At 46.0% G+C, this 20,827-nt stretch overlaps 1 protein-coding gene and 1 pseudogene across 1 annotated transcript; one reads left to right on the top strand and one right to left on the bottom strand.

Moving 5' to 3' along the window:
* Positions 1-6,480: 6,480 nt before the first annotated feature.
* LOC123829248 lies at positions 6,481-10,422 on the bottom strand (annotated as a pseudogene).
* Positions 10,423-16,722: 6,300 nt separating this feature from the next.
* Positions 16,723-19,912, top strand: LOC123829603 (secretoglobin family 1D member 2-like). Its single transcript, XM_045855471.1, has 3 exons — positions 16,723-16,821; positions 18,461-18,648; positions 19,831-19,912. The coding sequence occupies exons 1-3, from the start codon at positions 16,767-16,769 to the stop codon at positions 19,858-19,860; spliced, it is 273 nt and encodes a 90-aa protein (XP_045711427.1). The 5' UTR covers positions 16,723-16,766; the 3' UTR covers positions 19,861-19,912.
* Positions 19,913-20,827: the final 915 nt, after the last annotated feature.

The raw sequence follows: 20,827 nt of genomic DNA, 5'->3' as shown, positions 1-20,827 counted from the left end.
GCTCCTAACGCTCAAGCCCATGATAGACAGAGTGAGAATTGTGGCTTTCCTCCTCTGCTTCATGGCCAGAAGCTTGACACTGTTCTCAGGGGCCAAGAACCTTCCAAGAACAGGCCCAGCTGGTGGGAGGGAATTGACTCTAGAATTGAAGTGAGACATGCCTGGGTCAGAATCCTGATTGTGCTACTGCCTTGCTCTATGATGCTGGACAGGTCATATGACCACCTTGACACACGCTGACCCTTCTTTGTTGGGAGGGTCAATGGAAAAGATAGATCAGAAAATTCACAACACAGTTCATGGACAGGAGACTTGTTGGTTTCTTGGCTTTTCCTCTCCATGCTATTGATTCCCAGCTAGACAGCACAGAATGAAGAACATATTAGATAGTGGTTTTTCTTATGTAACAGCAACCCTTGACTGGCCCACCTCTGACCTAGCAAGTATCTCCAGATTGCCAAGGCAAGCCCACTTTCAGACACAAGTAGATTCACCAAAAACTTCTTTGCAGTGACTTTATGATATCACCTACGAGGGAGGTAAGGCTTCAACCTGAGACCTGATGCTCAGATGGTGCATGATCACCAGCAATGAGACAATAAAAGCTGTCTTGCCCTTTAGGAAAGCACCTGTCTTCATTGTCACAAGGATGGAGCATCACTTGAGCTTTCACACAGTTATACCCAGGCTTCAGGTTTTGTTATTGCTGGTCCCTCTCCTTACCCTAAAGCCGTGGCCACCCATGGGTCTCAGCGGAGAGCTGGGGGTATCAGAAGCTCTCCTCCTTTAAGGTAATTGAAGTCAAACATCTGTCCACCAACACATGAGAGGCCAAGGGATGCCTTAGGTTTTCAGCTCTTTAGTTGCTGATTTTCCTTCCTTATTTGTTTCTTTCAAATCATGTCAGTTTTTATGTGGAGTAGCGAATGAGTTTTCAGTGTGCTTCAGAATGAACCTTGATGAAAGAAACATGGTGTAGGGGTTACATACAAAACCAGCGCAAGTTTAAGAGCAGGACTGCCATAACCTGATAAAAATGTGGACATTTTAATGCACTAAACAGTTGACCTGTGGCTGGGACATCTTTACCTGTGGGTGGTACAGAGTCTTCCATTGGAATCCAACCATTAAGTTTCTTAAAATTACATTTACCATGTGGACAGGCATTCATGGTGTCCATAAAGTCTCTGGAGATACTTATTATTTCTAATATTAGTTACAGCCAACATTTTTTTCTCTTTCTAACTACCATGCACACTTCCCTATGCTCACCTCTTGGTCATGTGACCTGTCACTGAGTAGGTGGCTACTCACCTTGAGAAATAAGAAAAATGGAGGAATAGCACATTGATAAATCATTACCCAAAAAAGGCCAATCCAACTTTTAAAAAAGAGTTTTATTGATTGATTGATTTTTGAGAGACAGAGAGAAAGAGAGAGAGACACACACACGTCAATTTGGTGTTCTACTTATCTATGGATTCATTGGTTGATTCTTGTATGTGTCCTGACTGGGGATTGAACCCATAACCTGGCATATAGAGACAATGCTCTAACCAACCAAGCTACCCAGCCAGGGCCCAAACTTACCTTTTAATGAGGGTTGGTGACTAATAGGACATGGGATTGAGAAAATTTGGTTACACCTTGCTGCAGAGGAAGCAGTTGTCTTCTAACACATGCATGGTCAAGAGCACATGCAAAAAGGCATACATAGAATCAATGACTCTTCAGGCAGAAGCCCACACGATTTTACTCATAAGGTGCCAGGGCAGGTCTCCCTACACGTTTAAACTCATCGCACACATTTGATTCTGTAAATCCACTCAGTGGAAATCACCAGCGTCACCTGTGCCTTCACAGTGGCTTTCCTCACCTGGTGGGCTTGGCTTCTCAACCTCCTGCGCCATGTCTTCCTGGGCCCTGGCAGGGGCTCGAGGGGGAGACGTGGTGCAGAGTGGTGCGCCCACTTCTCTGTGGCTGCCCTCTTTTCCCAAATCTCGACCCCTCGAGTCCATGCTTCCTGGTTGCTCACCAACACTTTCAGACCTCTGACTTTTGTATTTCATCTAGATTCCCCCCATCCTTGGAGGAGGTGTTGCTCTCACACAAGCTATGTGGTCACAGGCAGAAGTGGAGGTGTGTAGGGCATCTTCACCTGGCCCTGTATGTCTTTAGTAATTTTGGAATTTTCTCATGGGTTATCACTTCAGATATTTATTATTCCAGTAGTTTTACTGATTTCCTTTGTGGGTTCTCATTTTTCCTGCATTGGACCTTGTAACTTGATGGTGGAATGAGGAGTGGCACAGGCAGGCCACCCGCAGGACTGGCACACAGAAGGAAATGTCCAGTGAGATGTTCTTAGGCTGAGCACAACTGTGAGGCCTGAACCTGCAGGGGGCACCATTTCCTGTAGAGTCTGGGTTCTCCCTGAGCGTTGGCAGCCCTCCATCAGTCACCAGGAGGAGGCTTTCAGCTGTGCTTCTGGATGCAACAGCCAACACTGACCCACCATGGGTTTGCTCTCTGCCATCCTCCTGTGAATTCCCCCTCCCACCAAAAACCACAGGATGAGATTAACACAGGAAAAGAATAAAACAGTAAACCCAACAGTGTGGTGGGAAAAGAAACTGACAACATTCGATTAGAAGTGTTCACGCAGATAAAGAGCAGGTAGGATGAAGTCCACTGAGAAATAAATCTGGAGGAAGAGAAGCCCAAGCGTGTGCTGGAGAAAACTCCTTCAGAGTGAGCAGATTTCTGTGCAAAGGAGGAATGGAGGGTCAGGGTGGGACGTGAATAATTGTTAACGCAGAGAGGAGGGAAGGGTGAGAGGAGGAGCAGGTGACCAGTGCCGGGCAGCTGCCTCTCTCCCGTTCCCTGGGTTTGCTCAGGATGCGGTGTTTCACCACAGAAGACAGAAGTCAAAGGTTGCACAACTGACTTCCTGTAGGAGCAATAAGTTACAGGTTAGCTGGTGACACCAAAGTGACAAAACGACACTGCATCACAAAATGTTATATAGCGTTAATTATCAAAAGAGCCACAGATTAGCACAGTTTCTGAAGTACTGGCAATGGTGCTGATCTCATGCTTTTGAAGATGTCAGGAGTATTGGTTCGGAGAATGTAAAATGTTGAGATTTTACTGTATGTGGGTGCTTTAATTTTTCCCTCCAGCTGGCAGTCAGTGGGACCCCCAGTCCTGTCCGGGATGGGGCTCCGCTCATCCCTTTGTGACTCTACAAGTTATGCATTTCTGTGCATACAGTCCTGTTAGCCATAAGCAGTCTTCCCTGGTGTTTATCAGGTTGTGTCCAATAAGGAAAAGGAAAAACACTGAAGGTCTATTGAACCGGGAGAAGCTCAACAAGGAGTTGGTAGTAAAAGTGTTTGCAGGACTGGAGAAATGAAAAAGAGACTACACAGGCTGCCTGTTGACTGCAGATGGCAGGAAGACAGTTTCTGGAAGTGCAAGGGAGAAAGACAAATGGTGTTGCCCAGAACCCATGGCTGCAGGGGAAGCTGAGGCTGCTGCTCTTGGGACTGAGCTGACTGAGCAAGAACCCAGGAGCCTGCCCATGAAGCCACGGGTGCGGCTCAGCCTCCCTGGGCTGCTGTGGGTACCACACACACCACTCCTGCCACCCCTGAAGGAGGCGATGTCAAAGCTGAGAACTATCACATGCGCCTGCCCTCTTCCCAGCTTCAATCTCCCACCAGAGCCTTCCATGAAGATGCTAACAAGAAGGCAGCTGGACGGGGGCCTGGGATGTGGAACCTGAAGGACTTCAGCTCCAGTAACAGAGAGGTGAGTAGGACAGACAACTCTGGGACGGAGGCAGGAGAGATCCTGAATGGCCCAGTGATGGTGACCTACAGAGTACCCTTGTTCTCTTTCTCCTCTTTCCTCTTCCTCTTCCTCTTCCTCTTCTTCTTCTTCTTCTTCTTCTTCTTCTTCTTCTTCCTCCCCCTCCTCCTCCTCCTCCTCCTCCTCCTCCTCCTCCTTCTTCTTCTTCTTCTTCCTTCTTCTTTTTTCCCAGTTTTCTTTATGAGTTTGATTGAATCTAACTTATGATGTATGCTGGCGGACAATGTTGCAAAAGCTTTCTCTATAGACTATTCTTATTTTCAGCCAGTCAGACACCATTTATCTGATTGTTACAAGAGTTATAGCTAGTAGTTTTTTGCCCAGAACATGATAAACAAGTTTAATTAACTTAAAAATAGTCTTGAAGATGAGATGCGATAGTATTAGCTTAGCAAGGTCCCTGTCCCTCAGTTTTCATTACCCTGGTGCGTGTCTACCAGTTTGAAGACCAAAACCCCAGGCTATTCCTGGGATGTCATCCTGAGACCTCAGGGACATGTGTGCCTGCACATCCTCCTCAGGACAGAGTCCAAAGACCCTGCCTACACTGCGCAAGTAACACCCATCCCCACCCACCACCCTCCTCTACCCTTAGTTCCAATATTCCCTATCAGGGTTTTAACATCACAGTAACAGTGACTCAGAGGTGATCATGAAACAGTAAATGAAGTGATTGAAAAGTAATGATCTTAATTTAACTGAAAGAGATCTAAGTGGACTCTGAGCCAAGTTCAGAAGCACACGCTGTCAGCACTCAGGGGAAACAAACACACCTGTTGGAAGAGTCAGTTAGACTCAGTCTGCTGTTTGACTTGGGAATGAGGTTATTCATTCTGTGTGACTTAGTGTTTACACTTGTTCCTCCCTGATGTAAGTTTAAGAGCTGACATTGACCTCCAGACTCTGTGTGCAGCGCATTTCCTCTGTTGATCCATTCATCCCAACACAAGTCCTCTGACGTCAGCACTAAGATATCACCCTTCCTTGACAGATGAGGAAAGTGGGGCTAAGTGGGTCAGCACCAGCTGAAGACCCACAGGTAGAATGACCCAGAGCTGACCTTGACCCACTAGTCTGGGCTCAAAGTCAGGCTTCTCTCCACTATCCAAGAAATGCAAACGTTCTCATTTTGAGTCATGCAGAGGACACTTTAGAATTCAAAACAGAGCACACCTGTCCTGCTAGGGCTCCGGTGGTGAGAGCATTGACTCTGTAGAATTATTTGAGAATAGTGGACACCTGTAAACTTATAAATACTTCCTTAAAGAACATGGTGTGTGCCTCTGTGAGTAAAGTTTCAGGATTTTTTCTGAACACACAGCACTTTACTGCAGGCCCATTTCAGTATTATGCTGCTGGTTCTGTTCCTGTTGCCACAGTCCCTCTTTTCCCACGATGTCATGTATTGGGAATGGCTGAGCTACAGGAGAGGAGTCACATGTTCTGTGGTGAGCATGAGTTCAGCTCACGTGAGGAATTCATATAATTTCCAATAGTTTTTTCAGTCGATTATCTTCAATGTTTAATTCCTCAATTCATTTTTAATTTAATCTTTATTGTATTTTTCCCATTACCATTTAGTCTCCTTATACATGTCTCTCCCCCACAATCAGCACAGTGTAGCCCATGTCCATGAGTCCTCAACAAATCATTTTTGAAAAATCCTCCCTCAAGGACGTGCTTATTGATTTTAGAGAGAGAGGGTGGCAGGGAAAGAGAATGAGAAGGAGAGAAAAACATCAATGTGAAAAAACAATCCATTGTTTGCCTTCCATATGCACCCCAACCAAGTATTGAACCCCCAACTTAGGCATGTGTCCTGACCAGGAAGCGAACCTGTGACCTTTGGGTTTATGGGATGTTGATCCAACCCCCTAAGTCACACTGACTAGGGCTCAAATTGTTTTTATATAGATATTTTTCCTTCTCTGCAGATAACGTTCTTATACTTTCCTCCTTTCTTTAATTTTTTTAGAGCTGTTTATGTTCACAGAGAAATTAAACAGCAAGTGCAGACTGCCCACAAGCATGCAACTCATGAACACGCACAAACTCCCCACCCCCTAATCTACAGCCCCACCAGACAGGGACATGTGTCATAATTGACAAACCTCTATTGACACATCAGCATCACGTACAGGCCATAGTTAGCATTAGGGTTCGCACCTGTGTTGTACATTCCATGTGTTTGGTGAAATGTACAACAATGGGGACCCACCTTACAGTGCAGAGAGCTTTCCTGCCCTCCAGTCCCTGTGCTCCACCTACTTTCCCTCCTTCTCCTTAACCACTGGAGACCACTGACTGATCTTTGAATGTCTCTATGACTTTGAACTTTCCCAACATCTGCCTTTGCATCAGGGTTTCTATAAGGCCTAAGGGCCTGTGAGGTGCTGGAGCCACTCAGTGGGAGAAGCCTGGGTCCCAATGAACCCTTGAGGTCAGGATGTGTCCTGGACAGACATCTGGGAGCAGTGGACTTCAGGTCAAGGCAACAGTTGTTCAGAGTGTCCATTCCAGAGGACTGTCATTGGTGACACTGTTGAGAACACTGGACCATGGTGATAATCAAAAGCAGTGGAGTTATTTCCATTTTATTATCATTTCTTAGTTCTTCACAGACAGTGCACCCTTCATCACCCACACCCCTGGGGGCTCTACCATTGCCCCTTCCTCTGACCTCAGCACAAACTGCTGCGTGTCCTCTCTGATGGCCTCTGCACTGCACTGAGATTTCACAATGACAAACCACTGTTTTTTGATCCACTGCAAGGAAAAAGGTAGCGAGATGTTGTCAGATGTGTGTTCTGGAGGGAAAGGACGACTGAAGACTCAGAAGAACACACACAACAAATCAAATGGATTGCCACCTTGGTCCTGTCTCTGAGCAGTGTGGTTTCCAAATTACACCAAATGACATACTTGAGGTAGTTACTTTATGTTGCATATGCCGTGTGCAGCATGCCTCAATCCTGTTCTACTCTGTCCTCAAATTCCCTTAGTTCTTTGATCTTTACTCAAATGTCTGTTCTCAGTGGGGAGTGTAGCACTGTTCAGATCTGCCCAAGTCTCTTAATGTCTCTAGCTCGGTGGAAGACAGGTACATTCACATACTTGCTTCACTCTTCACTCTGTTGCAATATCACATGTCAGGTAGTTTCTAGAAAATTCCACCAAACACTTGTGAGAAAAGGGCAGTGACCTGGAAACGTAAACCTTCATGTTCTTATTAAAGTAATTGTGTCCCAAACTCTCTGGTCAAAAGGTCTCATCAGCAGTGTCATGTAAGTGTGTGCGTGTGTGTGTGCGTGTGTGTGTATGGTGAAATTTGTTCTGTGTGGCAATTAGGCAAAGGCCAGAGAGCAGACTGGCCTTAACAAGTTAAACATATGGAGTGGTTTCCAGAAGCAAGTGTCCACTTCCACTTCTAAGGCTTTAATTGACATTGTTACCTCAATAAATGTACACAGTAAAATCTTGTGAATTTTTTTTTTGCTTCAAGGTGGACTGTATCAGGAAAAATTAGTGTAAAAACATTCAAATTCATAAAATTTAGAGAAGACAGTAAAAGCATACATTATATATTTGTAGCTACAATAATAATCACTTTAATCACAAATAAGGCAAGGTCTCAATTACTACCTAAGCAAACACTCTTCTGTTAGGCTCTATTGCATGTGCAGGCAGGAAACACTGCAGGTATGGGAAGGGAGCCCAATGCTGTATCTGTATGTGAGGCAGCAGAAAGGGTAAACGGCATGTTCTGACTATGGCATCACAGCACTGTTGCCTGAAGAAAGGTAACTTGGCTGATATGCCCTGTAGTGGAGTGTATGTTAGTAATTGTGCCCATGCATTAAAACTCTCATTTCTGTCATTAAGAGAGTAATCAGTTTTCTTCATGATAGATTGTGTTTTACTGAGTTTTGTGTGGTTTCTCCCTCTCAGATCTGCTTCCAGGGACATTCCTCCTTGGGGACAGTTTCCTGAGATACCCACTTTGATTTGCCTGACTCAGTTTGGTCATTGAAGAGCAGCCAAACTGCCAGGACACAGGGCTGGTGAAAGGCCCCTCCCTGAACCCGGGGTGAGTCAGCTCTCCCCATTGTTCAAACCCTGATGCCACACTAATTCAATAGGCATCACACTTGGCCAAGAGCATTATTTACAAGTTAATGTGGGATTCCGTTTGGTTATGACATTTTTATTTTTATATAAGCTTATTAAAAACATAGCTAGAAACATGCTCCTGAATTCTGAGAGTATTTTTGATTGACTTACACACAAGTGCGCCCTTGCAAAATTCCCCAATGGGCCAGGCTGAAAAATCTGTGCAGTCTGACTTCAGTGTTCTATGCAGCAAAAACATTCAAGTGAAGAACTGTGAACAATCCAAAGTGCCTGCAAGGGTGGGGACAGCTGGCTAGTGCAGCCCTGGATGCTGTCCATGGTTCTGAATTCTCTGTGGTTCTTGGCCTGTGTCTTGTCCTGTTTCTCTGTCTTAACAAGGCGTTTTCTCAGGAGCCTGCATCTTCCATGACACAGCCTGCAGGTTGGACGAAGCCATACTGTGAGACCTGGTATTTGGTGGAGCCCACATAGGATGCCTTCACCATCCGCCTCCATGTCCATGAAGTTCTTGGCAGTCCAGATGAGGGACATGGTGCTGTCTACCCCAGAGATGATGAGCTCCCCACCATGGTTCTCCCTGTCGCTTATGACCTTGCTGTACATGTTGAGCTGGTAACAGTGGAGGGCAATGTGCTGCAGGGGAGGCCAGCAGGTCCTGTTTGCAGGCTGTGTCTGGGCAAAGGTCTGGGGCCATGTGGCCACCCTTATGCATCCTGAAAATTGCCTTGGCAATTTTCTTGGCAGTGCTGCAAAGCCAATGTATTTTTGAGTGTCCCAGACCTCCATGTGAAGTCCCTCACCTCCATCACAATCATGCTCATCTGCCTGGGCCCCACAATTGTGTCATTACCCTGTTGTCTTTTTTGAACACTCAGTATCCAGGTGGTTCTTTTCATTGTGCAAGCTGCCACACACCCCACAGTGTTTGCTTTTTGCTCTTGGGGAGGCTGAGCCAAGATGGCCTGGGCACTTGGGCCAGCTTCAGGCTGATCATCCACCTGCTAGATAAAATGCAGCAGGACTGTTTTGGAGAGAAGTGGGGTAGCTTCCAGCGCTTTCTCTGTCTTGTCCCCTGGCTTGTAGGTATCCATGGCTGAGGTGAATGCAGGAATGACCTGGGTTGCTGGGCTTCTGGTGGTGCCAGCTAAGTGGTCCAGCCCATCCACATCTTTCTCTTGGGGAACAATGACACATTTGTTCACATCTTCCAGTGTAACACCGTGAGGCAACCAGGAAGTCATCAAAGGAGATAACATCATCAACAACATCTGTGAGAACATGGGCTGGTTTTTCCCACTGTTCTTTCAAAAGATCCACATACTCCTGGGAGTGTTTACTGTGTGGTGTTACTGCTCCAGCCAATGCAACATTGATAACCTGAGGACAGCATGTTTCTAGCAGACTTGCAGACATCTGAAAAAGTTTGATATCTTCTTCATTGTTTGAAATGCAAAAGGCCAAGTTGGTGACCTCAGACAACTTGTGGACAGGTTTCTGGAAAACTTGTGCACCGTCTAACTTCATTCTCATTTCCACTCTTTGCAGCTTCTATCAGCACTAACAGAGGAACATTGATTTCCAGGGATGAATCTGACCAGTCTGTGACAGTTTGTGAAGCTGTCTACACAGGTCAGTGTTCTTCTTCATCATTTTACCTATTGCAGAATTGAGTGCATAGTTCCTTTTCAAAAAGAATATTTATTCATTTATTTATTTACTGCCTTATTAGAGAGAGGGCAATGGAGAGAGAAAAGAGGGGGGGAAATATCAATTTGAAAGATAAACATCGATCCCTATGCACCCCCACATGCTCATGATGGCCCACATCTTTCCCTCCTGTTGCCTTTTAGGGCTGTGATGTTAAGTTCATCCACATTTGATTCCTGGGCTTCATACTGTATTTCCAAGTCTTGTCCACCACCATCAGTCCTTGGTTTCAAGGCACCATCTTCCACAAATTTCAGCTGAATAAGTAATTTGTAGACACCTGCCATGTCAGCCACAACAAACAGCCAGGTAAAAGCAGAGAGGAAAGCTCAAGCTGCCTAAACCACATTGTCTCAGGTCACAGAAGAATAGGGGTCATCTGCAAATTTCCACACAACCCTCTGCATTAAGTCACCTTGTTTTCCAATAATCTGCAGCAGCCACAAGCTTCTCCTTGAGAAACTGACTCTCCTTTGCAATTTTATCCCATTCCCCAAGAATTCTCACTTGCTTGTTTGCCAGATGCAACCAAAACCTGGACCTTCTTGGAATGGCCTCTCTTGTCATAGAGGGCCCCTTCCTCTTGGTGTTCACCAGTTGTAACCTGAGCAACAAGAGTCTCCAATAGTCTCTCCACTGCCAGAGCCCTGATCTCTAGACTTCAGAGGGTTCGCATCTGAAGCCTGTGTTTTCTGGGTGGACAGCAGGCATTTCTGTTGGGAAGGGAGCAAGCAGAGGAATTTTCCCAAGATCCAGAGCCAAGAGACACCACTTGGGATTCCCCCCATCCAGTTCCAAGGAAGAAATCCTGGTGAACTTTCTTAGTAAAAAATCTAAAGAAAGTGGGAAAAGAAGAAAAATCTTTACAACTAATGAAATCAATTTTCAAAGTCAACAGCCAACATCACTGTAAAACACTGAATGCTAAAGGTGCTTCCATTATAACAGGTGGGAAATATCTGATGAACCCAGTATTAGTCAACATGGGTCTACAAATTCTAAGTGTCACACTAAAATAAGAACATAAAATAATTGTAAATATTTCCAAAGATGAGATTAAATTCTTCCACTTGCCAACAACATGATTCTTTCACTAGGAGACATGAGACAGTCTCATGGAGAACCGCTAAGAGCATTATAATAACATGAAGAGATACACTGTAAGTAGCTGAATACATGCTCAATATATAAAAATACAGCAGCTTGTGTGTGCTGAAGGACAGAGTGAGAATTAGAAATGGAAGAAGATGTCTCATGGGCAAAAGTGACAAAACTGTAAAATATCAATGAACAAATCTAATGAGTAAGGTAGTATATACTGTACGTTTGGAAGACTAATTACAAAATTGTCAATCTCTCCAAAATTGATATATCAATTCAATGTATTTTTAACCTGAATGTCACTGGAGATTAATGAGGAAGTGGATACAACCATTTAAAAATGCACATGGAATAATTTATGTCTGCAAATGGCTAAGGTGATTGGAAAGAACACAGATTGGTTACTTGCCATAGCAGATATTGAAAGTTAATTAAAAATGCAACTCTTCTTGATTAGTGTAGCCTTAGAAATAGACAACTATACTGTGGAACATGTAACTCCAAAATGGATGCACACACTTAGAGAACATAATATATGGCATAAACAACGGTAAAACTTAGTAGTTAAGAGACTATTTTTTTTTGGTCAGACATGGCTACTGAGCATTGACAAGAAAGAAAACAAGACTTGTACCTCTTACAATAAACAAAATTGGAACTGGCTTCAAGATTGACATGGAAGAGGTGAGGAATTTCAGTGAAATGGTTGTGACAGAAGCCAGACTGCATGGGGTCGGGAGGGGGATTGGAGGTGAGCAGTGGGATGAGTCACTGGTTTTACTTTTCAGCCTGATGGAAGTCATTTGTCTGACCTGTAGAAAAGTTCATAACAGGTAAAGATAATAGCCTATAACAAGATACTAATGGACTTAATTAGCATAATAAATACATCAACTAACGAACGCATGAGCTTTATTGATCAATACCTGTGCACTGGGCAATGTTGGGTAAGAAATATTCCCGTACAAGCCTTCCAGTCAAGATGGAGGTGTAGGTAGGCACACTGTGCCTCCTTACATTACCAAAAGAAGGACAACAACAGATTTGTAAACAAGAAACAACTATAACTGTTAGAAAATTGAATTGCATGGAAGTCTAACAACCCAGGAGTTAAAGAAAAATTCATTCATTCAGATGGGTAGGAGGGGTGAAGATGGGCAGCTGGGGCAGAGAGGACACTCGGCAATGTGGCAGCTGGAGGATCCCGCAAGGTGTGGATGGCAGGCCTGGTGGTCCCACATTTGTGTGTGGCTACAGTGGAGGAGGAACTGGGGAGCGAGACAGACCATGCAACCCAGGGTTCCAGCACTGGGAAATAAAGCCTCAAAACCCCTGACTAGAAAAACCAGTGGGGGTTGTGGTGGTGGGAGACTCCCAGCCTCACAGGAGAGTTTGTTGGGGAGACCCACAGGAACCTAGAGCTACACAATACCACCCACCTGGGAATCAGTACCAGAAGGACCTAATTTGCTTGTTGGTAGGGGAGAAAGGGACTGAAAGCAGTCTGAGAGCTGAGTAAGTGGCATTGCTCCCTCTTGGAACCCTCCCCAACTGACAATGGCACAATGCAGCACTCTGGGTTGCCCCACCCCACTGAATACCTAAGGCTCTGCCCCTTGCTACAGAACAGGGGTGTGGAGACAAAATAATAAGGCCCAAATGAAAGAAATGACTGAAGCTCAAGAAAAAACACAACTGAGCAATGAAGAAATAGCCAACTTGTCAGATGCAGAGTTCAAAATACTGGTAATCAGGATGCTCACAGAAATGGATGAGTATAGTCACAAAATAGAGGACAAAGTGAAGGCTATGAAAAGTGAAATAAAAAAAATATACAAGGAACCAACAGTGAAGGGAAGGAAACTGGGACTCAAATCAATGCTTTGGAGCAGAAGGGAGAAATAGGCATTCAACCACAACAGAATGAAGAAAGAAGAATACAAAAAGATGAAGAAAAGCTTAGGAACCTCCAGGACAACTTTCAACATTCCAACATCAGAATCAGAGGGGTGCCAGAAGGAGAAGAGGAAGACCAAGAAATGAAAGGTATGTGAAAAAAGAATGGAGGAGAACTTCCCCAATCAGGCAAAGGAAATGGACTTTCAGGAAGTCCAGGAAGCTCACGGGTCTCAAAGAAGTTGGAGCCAAAACTGCACACACCAAGGCTCATAATAATTACATAACCCAAGATGAAAGACAAGGAGAGAATCTTCAAAGCAGCAAGAGAAAAGGAGGCTGTTACTATGAAGGAGTTCCCATAAAACTATCAGCTGATATCTCAAAAGAAACCTTACAGGCAAGAAGGGGCTGGAAAAAGGTATTCAAAGTCATGAAAGGCAAGGTCCTACCTCCAAGAAACTCTATTCAGCAAAGCTATCATTTAGAATGGAAGGGCAGATAAAGCACTTCCCAGATAAAGTCAAGTTAAAGGAGTTTTTCATCAGCAAGCCCTTATTGTATGAAATGTTAGAGGGAATTATCTAGGGAACATAAGAAGATCAAAAATATGAACAGTAAAATGACAGCAAACTCACAACTATCAACAAGTGAACCTAATAAAACAAAACCAAAAATAAACGAAGTAAGCAACTAGAACAGGAATAGAATAAAAGCAATGGAGATCACATGAAGGGATATCAGCAGGGAGGGGGAGGAAGGGAATGGGGGAAAAGGTACAGGGAATAAGAAGCATAAATGGTAGGTACAAAATAGACAGGATGGAAGTTAAGTATAGTATAAGAAACGTAGAAGCCAAAGAACTTCTGCATACGACACATGGACGTGAACTAAGGGGTGAGGGATGTGGGTGGGAGGGGAGGTACAGGGCAGAGGGGAATAAAGGTGGAAAAAATGGGACAACTATAATAGCATAATCAATAAAATATATTTATAAAAAGAGAAATATTCCTGTACAGTCTCATGTCTTACATCTCACACCAAAGAGCAGCAGGTCTACAATGAGAGAGATTTAGAGAAGGTGCCAAGGCTACATGCACATGAATGTCAGATGCTTAGGGATTAATGAGGACCAATGGCCACAAGGAACAGAAGACTTCTATTGTTCCCTTCACTACAAAAACCTGTTCAAGAAAAAAGGTCTTTCTGGCAAGCAGGGGATAAAGTTAAGCAAAGTCAATGGTCTTGAGAATCCTCTCATGAGTATTAGCTCAACAGTTTCTTGGTCCATCTGACATGCCCAGAGGCCTTTTGGCCTCTTTTCCCAGAGTTCCTCCAGAATGCTTAAGCCAATTCCTTCAATCTCTGATGAGTGGCCTTTCTTCTCTAGGGTCAGGACATAGAAAATACTGCTCACACTGAGCTCTTTGGAGTATGGAACTGCACACGCAGAGGCAATGCCATGGGATCTGACTGATGATGTGTACATCACCCATCTTGGTAAAAGGGAACAAGGATGTTTATGCAGGGGAGGTGGCACAGGAGAACAGTGTCACCAGACGATACATAAATTGTATCTTAAAGTACACGTGGACATCATGATCCAAAGTGATGATGTCTCCAATGTTTCCATGCTCCACATTCCTGTTCCCCAGTCAGACACAGAGAGCTGAAGGAGCCCTGGATTTCAATAACTTCCGAAGGACAGCTGTCACCAGTTCATCTTGCTGAGGACCTTGTTCCAAGAATTCTGTGTGTCTTGGGATAAATAGTACCCACCCCACCCATCACCCTCCTAGACTCTTAGTTCCAAAACACAGTACTTAGGATTACAAAATGACAGTAACAGTCACGTAGATGTGATCATAAAACAGGATATGAAGTGATTGAAAAGTAATAATCTTATTTCACTAAAAGAAATTCCACTGCAACTGGAAACAAATGCAGAAGCACACTCAATTAGCATTCAGGATAAATCAATACAGCTCCTTGGCAAAGTCACTTAGATTCAGTCTGTGGTTTGCCTTTGGGGGTGAGGTGGTTTGTTCTGTTTGATTTAGGGCTTACATTTTCCCTTTTAGTTGCATAATTGGAACAGCCGACTTTTACTGCCAGCTACTGTGCTGAGCATTGTTCCTTAATTAATTAATTTATCCTCACACAAATTGTTTGGTCTTAGCATTATTATACAGATGAGGAAACTGAGGCTGAGATGGTTAGCACTTTGCTGAAGACCCCAGAAGTAGAAAGTTCCAGAGCTGAGCTTGAAACCAGGTAGGCCCTAAAATTGGGCTGTTCTTCACAGCTCAGTAAGGGAGCACATTCTAAATTTGAAAGACCCAAACCGCATTGTTGAATTCAAAACAATGTGTAAAACTGACCAGTTAGGATTCTGCAGTGGGCAGGATTGAAACCATACAGTAATTTGGGAATAGTTGACTTCACATTTTCTAATATTTCTTCTGAGATATGTCTCCTGAAATTTTATCCACCACCTGGGAGAGAGACCAGACCAATCTGTGTCTTTAGGATGTGGTTGTTCGAAGTGGTGAGCCATGTCTGCCTACACTGCCGTCTGGACAGGACACCTTACTGTCTGTAGTTTTAGGGCAGTTTCAGGTTCACAGAAGGAGGGGCAGAATGTATACAGCGCTCCCATCTACCCTTATTTCCAGACAGGCACAGTCTTCTCTGCAGTCACCATCACACACCTGGTGGCACCTTTGTACCCACAGAGTGCAAGTGCTGGGGCATGGGGTCAGAGGATTACTTTATAAGAAATGGCCACACTGTCCTCCAGAGTGGTGGCACAATTTGTCATTCCCAGCAGCCACGAGGAGCAGTTCCTGTTGCCTCAGAGAGGAAAGCAGGGGGCAATTGGGGTAGTGTCTACTCAGCCACCCTTCAGTTTCCAGGACAGCTGGAGCACAGGGGCACTTTGCTTGACCTGGCCCAGTCTGTCTCCAGTCACAAAGTTGTCCCTGTCCCACTGGGCACTGCTGTTTCAGGGTAACATGCATGGGTTCCTGTGGTCTGTACCAGCTACCTGGTTCATGGTGTCTAGTCTTACCTCGTTCAGTTCCCACTGGATACCTCCTCCCAACACCACTTCATGTCCAATCCAATCTCTTCTGAGAGGCCCTCAAGCATATTCCTCTGTACCCAGACTGTTTTCTAATGTCTTTCCCATTCTTCCTGGGAGAAGGGTCCATGCTCGAGGCCTTCCGTGGGGTGTCTGCACATGGCTGGGGACAGAAGGGGGATGGGCCCTGTGGGCACTGCTGCTGCTGAGACCCTGAGGACCCAGGAGGGGCCACCCTGCTAACTGACAAGGGAACCATCAGTCAGGACAGTTTCCTGCTTGATTTGATGGAATGCTTGCTACACCATTTTTCGAACGTTAGATGAGAGTCAGAGTGTCGGAGCTGGCTAGGTAGTCTTTCTCTTTGCACAGTGATCTCTAGTGAGCCAAATCACTGGTATCTTCATAAGTGTCTATGTGCTACTGACCTTACTCCCTCATGTGCCCAAAGGGACCCTGGCCCAGCAGGCATCCTTGGCACTAAAGGTGCACTCAAAGTAAACATTCCAGGAGTATGTCCCAATCCCCTTGTCTGTGCCAGGCGCGAGGCTGAGACAGATGAGCAAAACCAGTCACTGCCCACAATTAAGGAGCTAAATTCTAAGGAGGCTCGCATCAATCAACTGATTGTACACTTCTGAAACTCCAGTTAAGAAGCTAAACTTTTGGGACACATGCCAATCAACTGATTATAGTTTCGTAAAACTCCATGCTTGCTTTTTGCCACAAAGGAGATGTGCTAGGTGTCAGCAATGTGTGTGGTTGACCAAGTCTCCGGGGCTGTGACCATGATGGTTGGCATCAAGCTTCAGTGAGGAAGGGAGGGCTGGAGGCCAGGCCTTGTGTCCTGCCACGTCTGAGTGGGCAGGACCTGTGAGGCTGACTGGGTACAAATAGCCCTGGGCTCCCCAGGCTGCTGAGTCCAGCTGCTAACTGCTCATTGTTTGCTAAAGCTGAACTCAACACAACATCAACCATGAGACTGTCCCTGTGTGTCCTGCTGGTCACTCTGGCCCTTTGCTGCTATGAGGGTGAGTATCACTCCTAATCAGACTACCACTAGACCAGGTAAGTAACCTTCTCTGAAGTAGGTAACTTATTTGGGGAGGAGGCATGAATGAACCAAAATCCAAACCAGCCCTGCTACTTGTGGAGTAGGCCCCTGAATGCCAAGGGCTCCTGTATCATTTCCCAACACCCTGGAACTTTCCAGAAAACCCTTTCAGGCCACTTTGAAGAGTTTCTCATTTGAAGCCTCACTCCCCATCTGGGGTCTATGTTCAGAAGCAGCAGGACGAGATAAGATTTGGTCGTGCATCACACCGGCCACTCAGCAGAGCCGTGACTTGAACAAATGCTCATCCTCCCAAGCCTCCTCTCATCCTTGGTTTCCACTGCCACCAGCAAGAGCAGCTCTGACCACAAAGTGAAACAAAGGGTGTCAGGAGCCAGCTCTGGGTCTCACCAGCTGGTCCTCTTCACACAGTCTTTGGTGTCAGTTGAGCCCACAGCTCTCAAACGCTGCCTTTCACACTCATAGAATGTTCAAGATGGGAGGGATTTAGGAGAGTTCTCAGTTCAAGAAGAGCCAGTGTGGTCTGGCTCTCTCAGGAATCAGTCAGAAGCAGCCACACTCAACACATGCACACACCCTGCTCCTTTTCCGGGAGTCTGCCCAGGTTGAAAAGAACCAGTCCAGTGTTATGGCCATAGTGGCTGTGATTCTAGGTGTTTTCTAGCCACTCATCTGACAATACTTTGTTATGTCGTCATGCCCTTGCCTCTGACCCAAGTGCTTTGACTCTCTTTTCTCTGACTTTCTGAACTCCTCCTCTTTCCCCATGTTTCCTCTGATCTGACCTCTCCCCGTCTCTGAATAGTGGCTGTGTGAACAGGTCACATGGGAGAGTAGGAGGGCACATGCCCTGCTGCAGGTGGTTGTAAAGAAATGGGGGCAGAGTGTGGGGTGGGGATGGAGAATCCAGCCCAGGAAGATTGGTGACTTCAGGTCTCAGCACAATCCCTGTGGAGCCTAACGCAGGCCCCGGTAGTCATCTCCGCCCATCTCAAAGGAATTCTGTATCCAGTGCAGATGAGAAGAGCTAGTTTTGATTGGTGTGTAAGCCTCAGATTCCTTTCTAAGTTTCTTAGCTGTCTTCACCCAATGACATAATTCTACTGTTAATGTACTCCCCAAGAGCATCTTCCTACATTCAATCATTATCCCTGCTCTTCTCCAGACTTGGTCCCTCTTCTCTAATCTCTGAGAGATCTTCCTCTCCCACACCACTGGAAAGACTGATCACTAAGAGCTTTCCTCCCCTGATGTCCAGGACCAAAGAACATGTCACTGTAAGGACAGGCAAAACCTTCATTTCTGAAAGCCAGGGAAAGTGAGTTTCGGCAAAGCAGGAGAGTTTTGGAAACGCGTACATGTACCTACACAGGAGAACCGCTGACTGGGGCTCGGTGAACCTGTTTTCTAGGACCAGCCCTGTTGCTGCTCTGTGATTTGAGCAGTCACCACCTCTAGGATATTCCATTGTCATTGGCACCATTCTGGGATGGGACCATAAATGCCCCTGGTGTTCCTGTCTAGTTCTAAAGTCAGGGGACGATGAGGGAAAAAGTGACTTCCTTAAATCAATTGTGTTTCTTCTTCTGCTCCAGCAAATGCAAAAGTCTGTCCAGCTCTTATGGCTGAAGTTAGAAGCTTCTTTTTGGAACCTGAAGGGTTCTACAAGATCAACCTTGTAAAATTTTTTCCACCTGGAGAACTCATTGAGGCCGCGATGAAAGTGAAGAAATGGGTAGATCTTATGCCCTTCCAAGACAGAGCAAAACTTTACAATTTTGCGGTAAATGGTTCCTCCTTTTGTGTAGGGGCTTCTGCTCAGCTGCATGACCAGGAGGGAGATCAGGGTGCTGCACTGTGGGCACAGGGTGAGGAGGCACGTGCTTCCCTTGTCACTTCAGACAGAGTGGCCCAGGGCCACAGGGTGGATGACATGACATCTGTTGAGCTAGACTAAAGATGCAGAGTATGGGTAGTATGTTCCTCCTTCTTGGGTCACCTCTTTGGGCAGGTGTACCCACAGTGTCCTGGGGAGGACCACCAGGACCCAGGTGGTGATGCTGAAAGGCAGAGACTGCTGCCTGCCTGCCTGGGAAGTTTCAGAGGTTGAAGAACCAACTCTCTCACTCATTGGCACAGTGCCTGGGGAGTGTCATGGAGGGCAGGGAGTATTGGAGGGGAGACAGCGGATGGGGGTGGTGCTGGCCCAGACCCTGTGTCAGGATAGAGGTGTGGCTGGCTGGGGGCTCCACCAGCTCTCACAGAACTGGCCCTTCCCTGTCCCTCTGCCCCACTTTCCTAACCCTCACCTGTCACAAGCAGGGAGCAGAGACCCTCCCTGTTACATCCTCTGCAGCCTTGCCTGGAGTTGAGACACTTCTCTTATGTGTTGGGGAAGAAATCAGATATTTATGATAATTTCTCAGCTGGTCCACCCCTGGAATGAGGAGTTTTGGCACAAATTCCCATACTGGCTGGATGCTCAGTGTGGGGATGTCCATGTGCTGTCAGGTTGACCTCCATGCAGGAGACAGGACATCTCCTGCAAGCAGAATGTCCCATGTTCCCTCTCTTCCCCATCCTGTTCTGTCACCCTGCAACCACTCTGCAGTGAAAATGTAAAGCCCTTGGACCTGGGATTTGGAGGAAGGAAATCCTGAGCTGCTCAGCCCAACCCTTGACCCTCTCCTGTCTCCATTTGAAACCCACGTCCCATGCCTGGGTCACTCAGGGTTTATTTGTCAGGCTATGGACGTGTCCTTCCCTGTCCTACATGGTTTGTGATGGGTACACCAGGACTATTGAATTCCCTCCCGCTTGGCTCTCCTGCCTCGTGCCTCCATGTGCCTTTGCTGGGTGCGATGTCCTTCACACATTGATGTGAACAGAAGTCCCTGTGAACGTGTCATCTCCAGGGGAAGCATGACTGATGTCCCCTGTCTCTCTCTCTCTCTCTCTATTTCAGAAAAGTATACAGTCCCAATGTAACAAGTAGACTTTAAAAATCTTGCACACGAGCGCCTCTGTCATTCAAGGATGGCCTGATCACCCCTGCAAAATGTGAAGGTTTCAATGTCTTGCTTCAATAAAGTACTTGCCTTGCACTTCTCTCCCTGTCTTGTTTTTGTCCAACAGTCTCTCCCTGGAGTTGGGGTGGTTCTTGTCATGAAGTGGCCATTAGGTGGTGACCATAGTACATTCTAGAGACACATCATCCAGTGACCACGGTGGCCTGAGGGAGGGATCCCAGAGAGACTGCTGGCTTAGGAGCCATCCCACATTCCTGCACAGATGCACAGGGACAGGAGAAAAAAGGGGGTGAGGGGTCAAAAGCACCCCAAAAGGGTCCCACCCCTGGGCTTTGCTAAGGGAACTGCTGCCTCCCTGAGCAGTCGCAATGTTCCCAACCAGCATCCCCACTGCCATTTCATCCCTGTGAGAAACTCAAACAGCCTGCCTGTGCCTCACCCCTTTCCATGTTTCCATGCTGGAAGGGTCCAGGATAATTTGTTTTCTGTCTACTTCTCACTTTGTAGTGAATCTCAGGGCTCAGCCTTCAGGGATCTCTTTGCTCTCTGCACACTCACATTGCTCACCACCCTTGGCAACTCTTCCTCCCTTCAATCCTCCTTAAAGCCCCACAAACAAGCATCCTAACTCTTCCTTGGGACACATGTTATCCTCTCTGCCTCAACTCTGCTCCTCAAACCATCTTACACCCTGTGACAGGGTCAGTGTTCAGAACCCAAAGCCCTGCTTTGTCATACAAACTTACTTCACGCAAATGCTCAGTGGCACTCCACTTCGATGACATGAGACTCATGTCTTCACTCAGAAATTAGCATATTCAAGCCTGTGTGATACTCAAATGTCACCTTGGGTCCAAACAAACACTTCTTCTTCTTCTCTCTGCTCTAATTCCACCTTTTGTCTCACAGACACTAACCTTCATTTCTGACATA

The sequence above is a fragment of the Phyllostomus hastatus genome, unplaced genomic scaffold, assembly GCF_019186645.2.
Source record: "Phyllostomus hastatus isolate PE091 unplaced genomic scaffold, TTU_PhHast_1.1 phas_scaffold_11, whole genome shotgun sequence".
In the NCBI taxonomy this organism is placed as follows: domain Eukaryota; kingdom Metazoa; phylum Chordata; class Mammalia; order Chiroptera; family Phyllostomidae; genus Phyllostomus; species Phyllostomus hastatus.
This window is presented reverse-complemented; position numbering and strand designations above follow the sequence as displayed.

Coding starts and splice junctions, on each gene's coding strand:
- LOC123829603 (XM_045855471.1), top strand. CDS start 16,767: ATGAGACTGTCCCTGTGTGTCCTGCTGGTCACTCTGGCCCTTTGCTGC. Junction 16,822..18,460: donor GGCCCTTTGCTGCTATGAGG/GTGAGTATCACT, acceptor CTTCTGCTCCAG/CAAATGCAAAAGTCTGTCCA. Junction 18,649..19,830: donor CAAAACTTTACAATTTTGCG/GTAAATGGTTCC, acceptor TCTCTATTTCAG/AAAAGTATACAGTCCCAATG.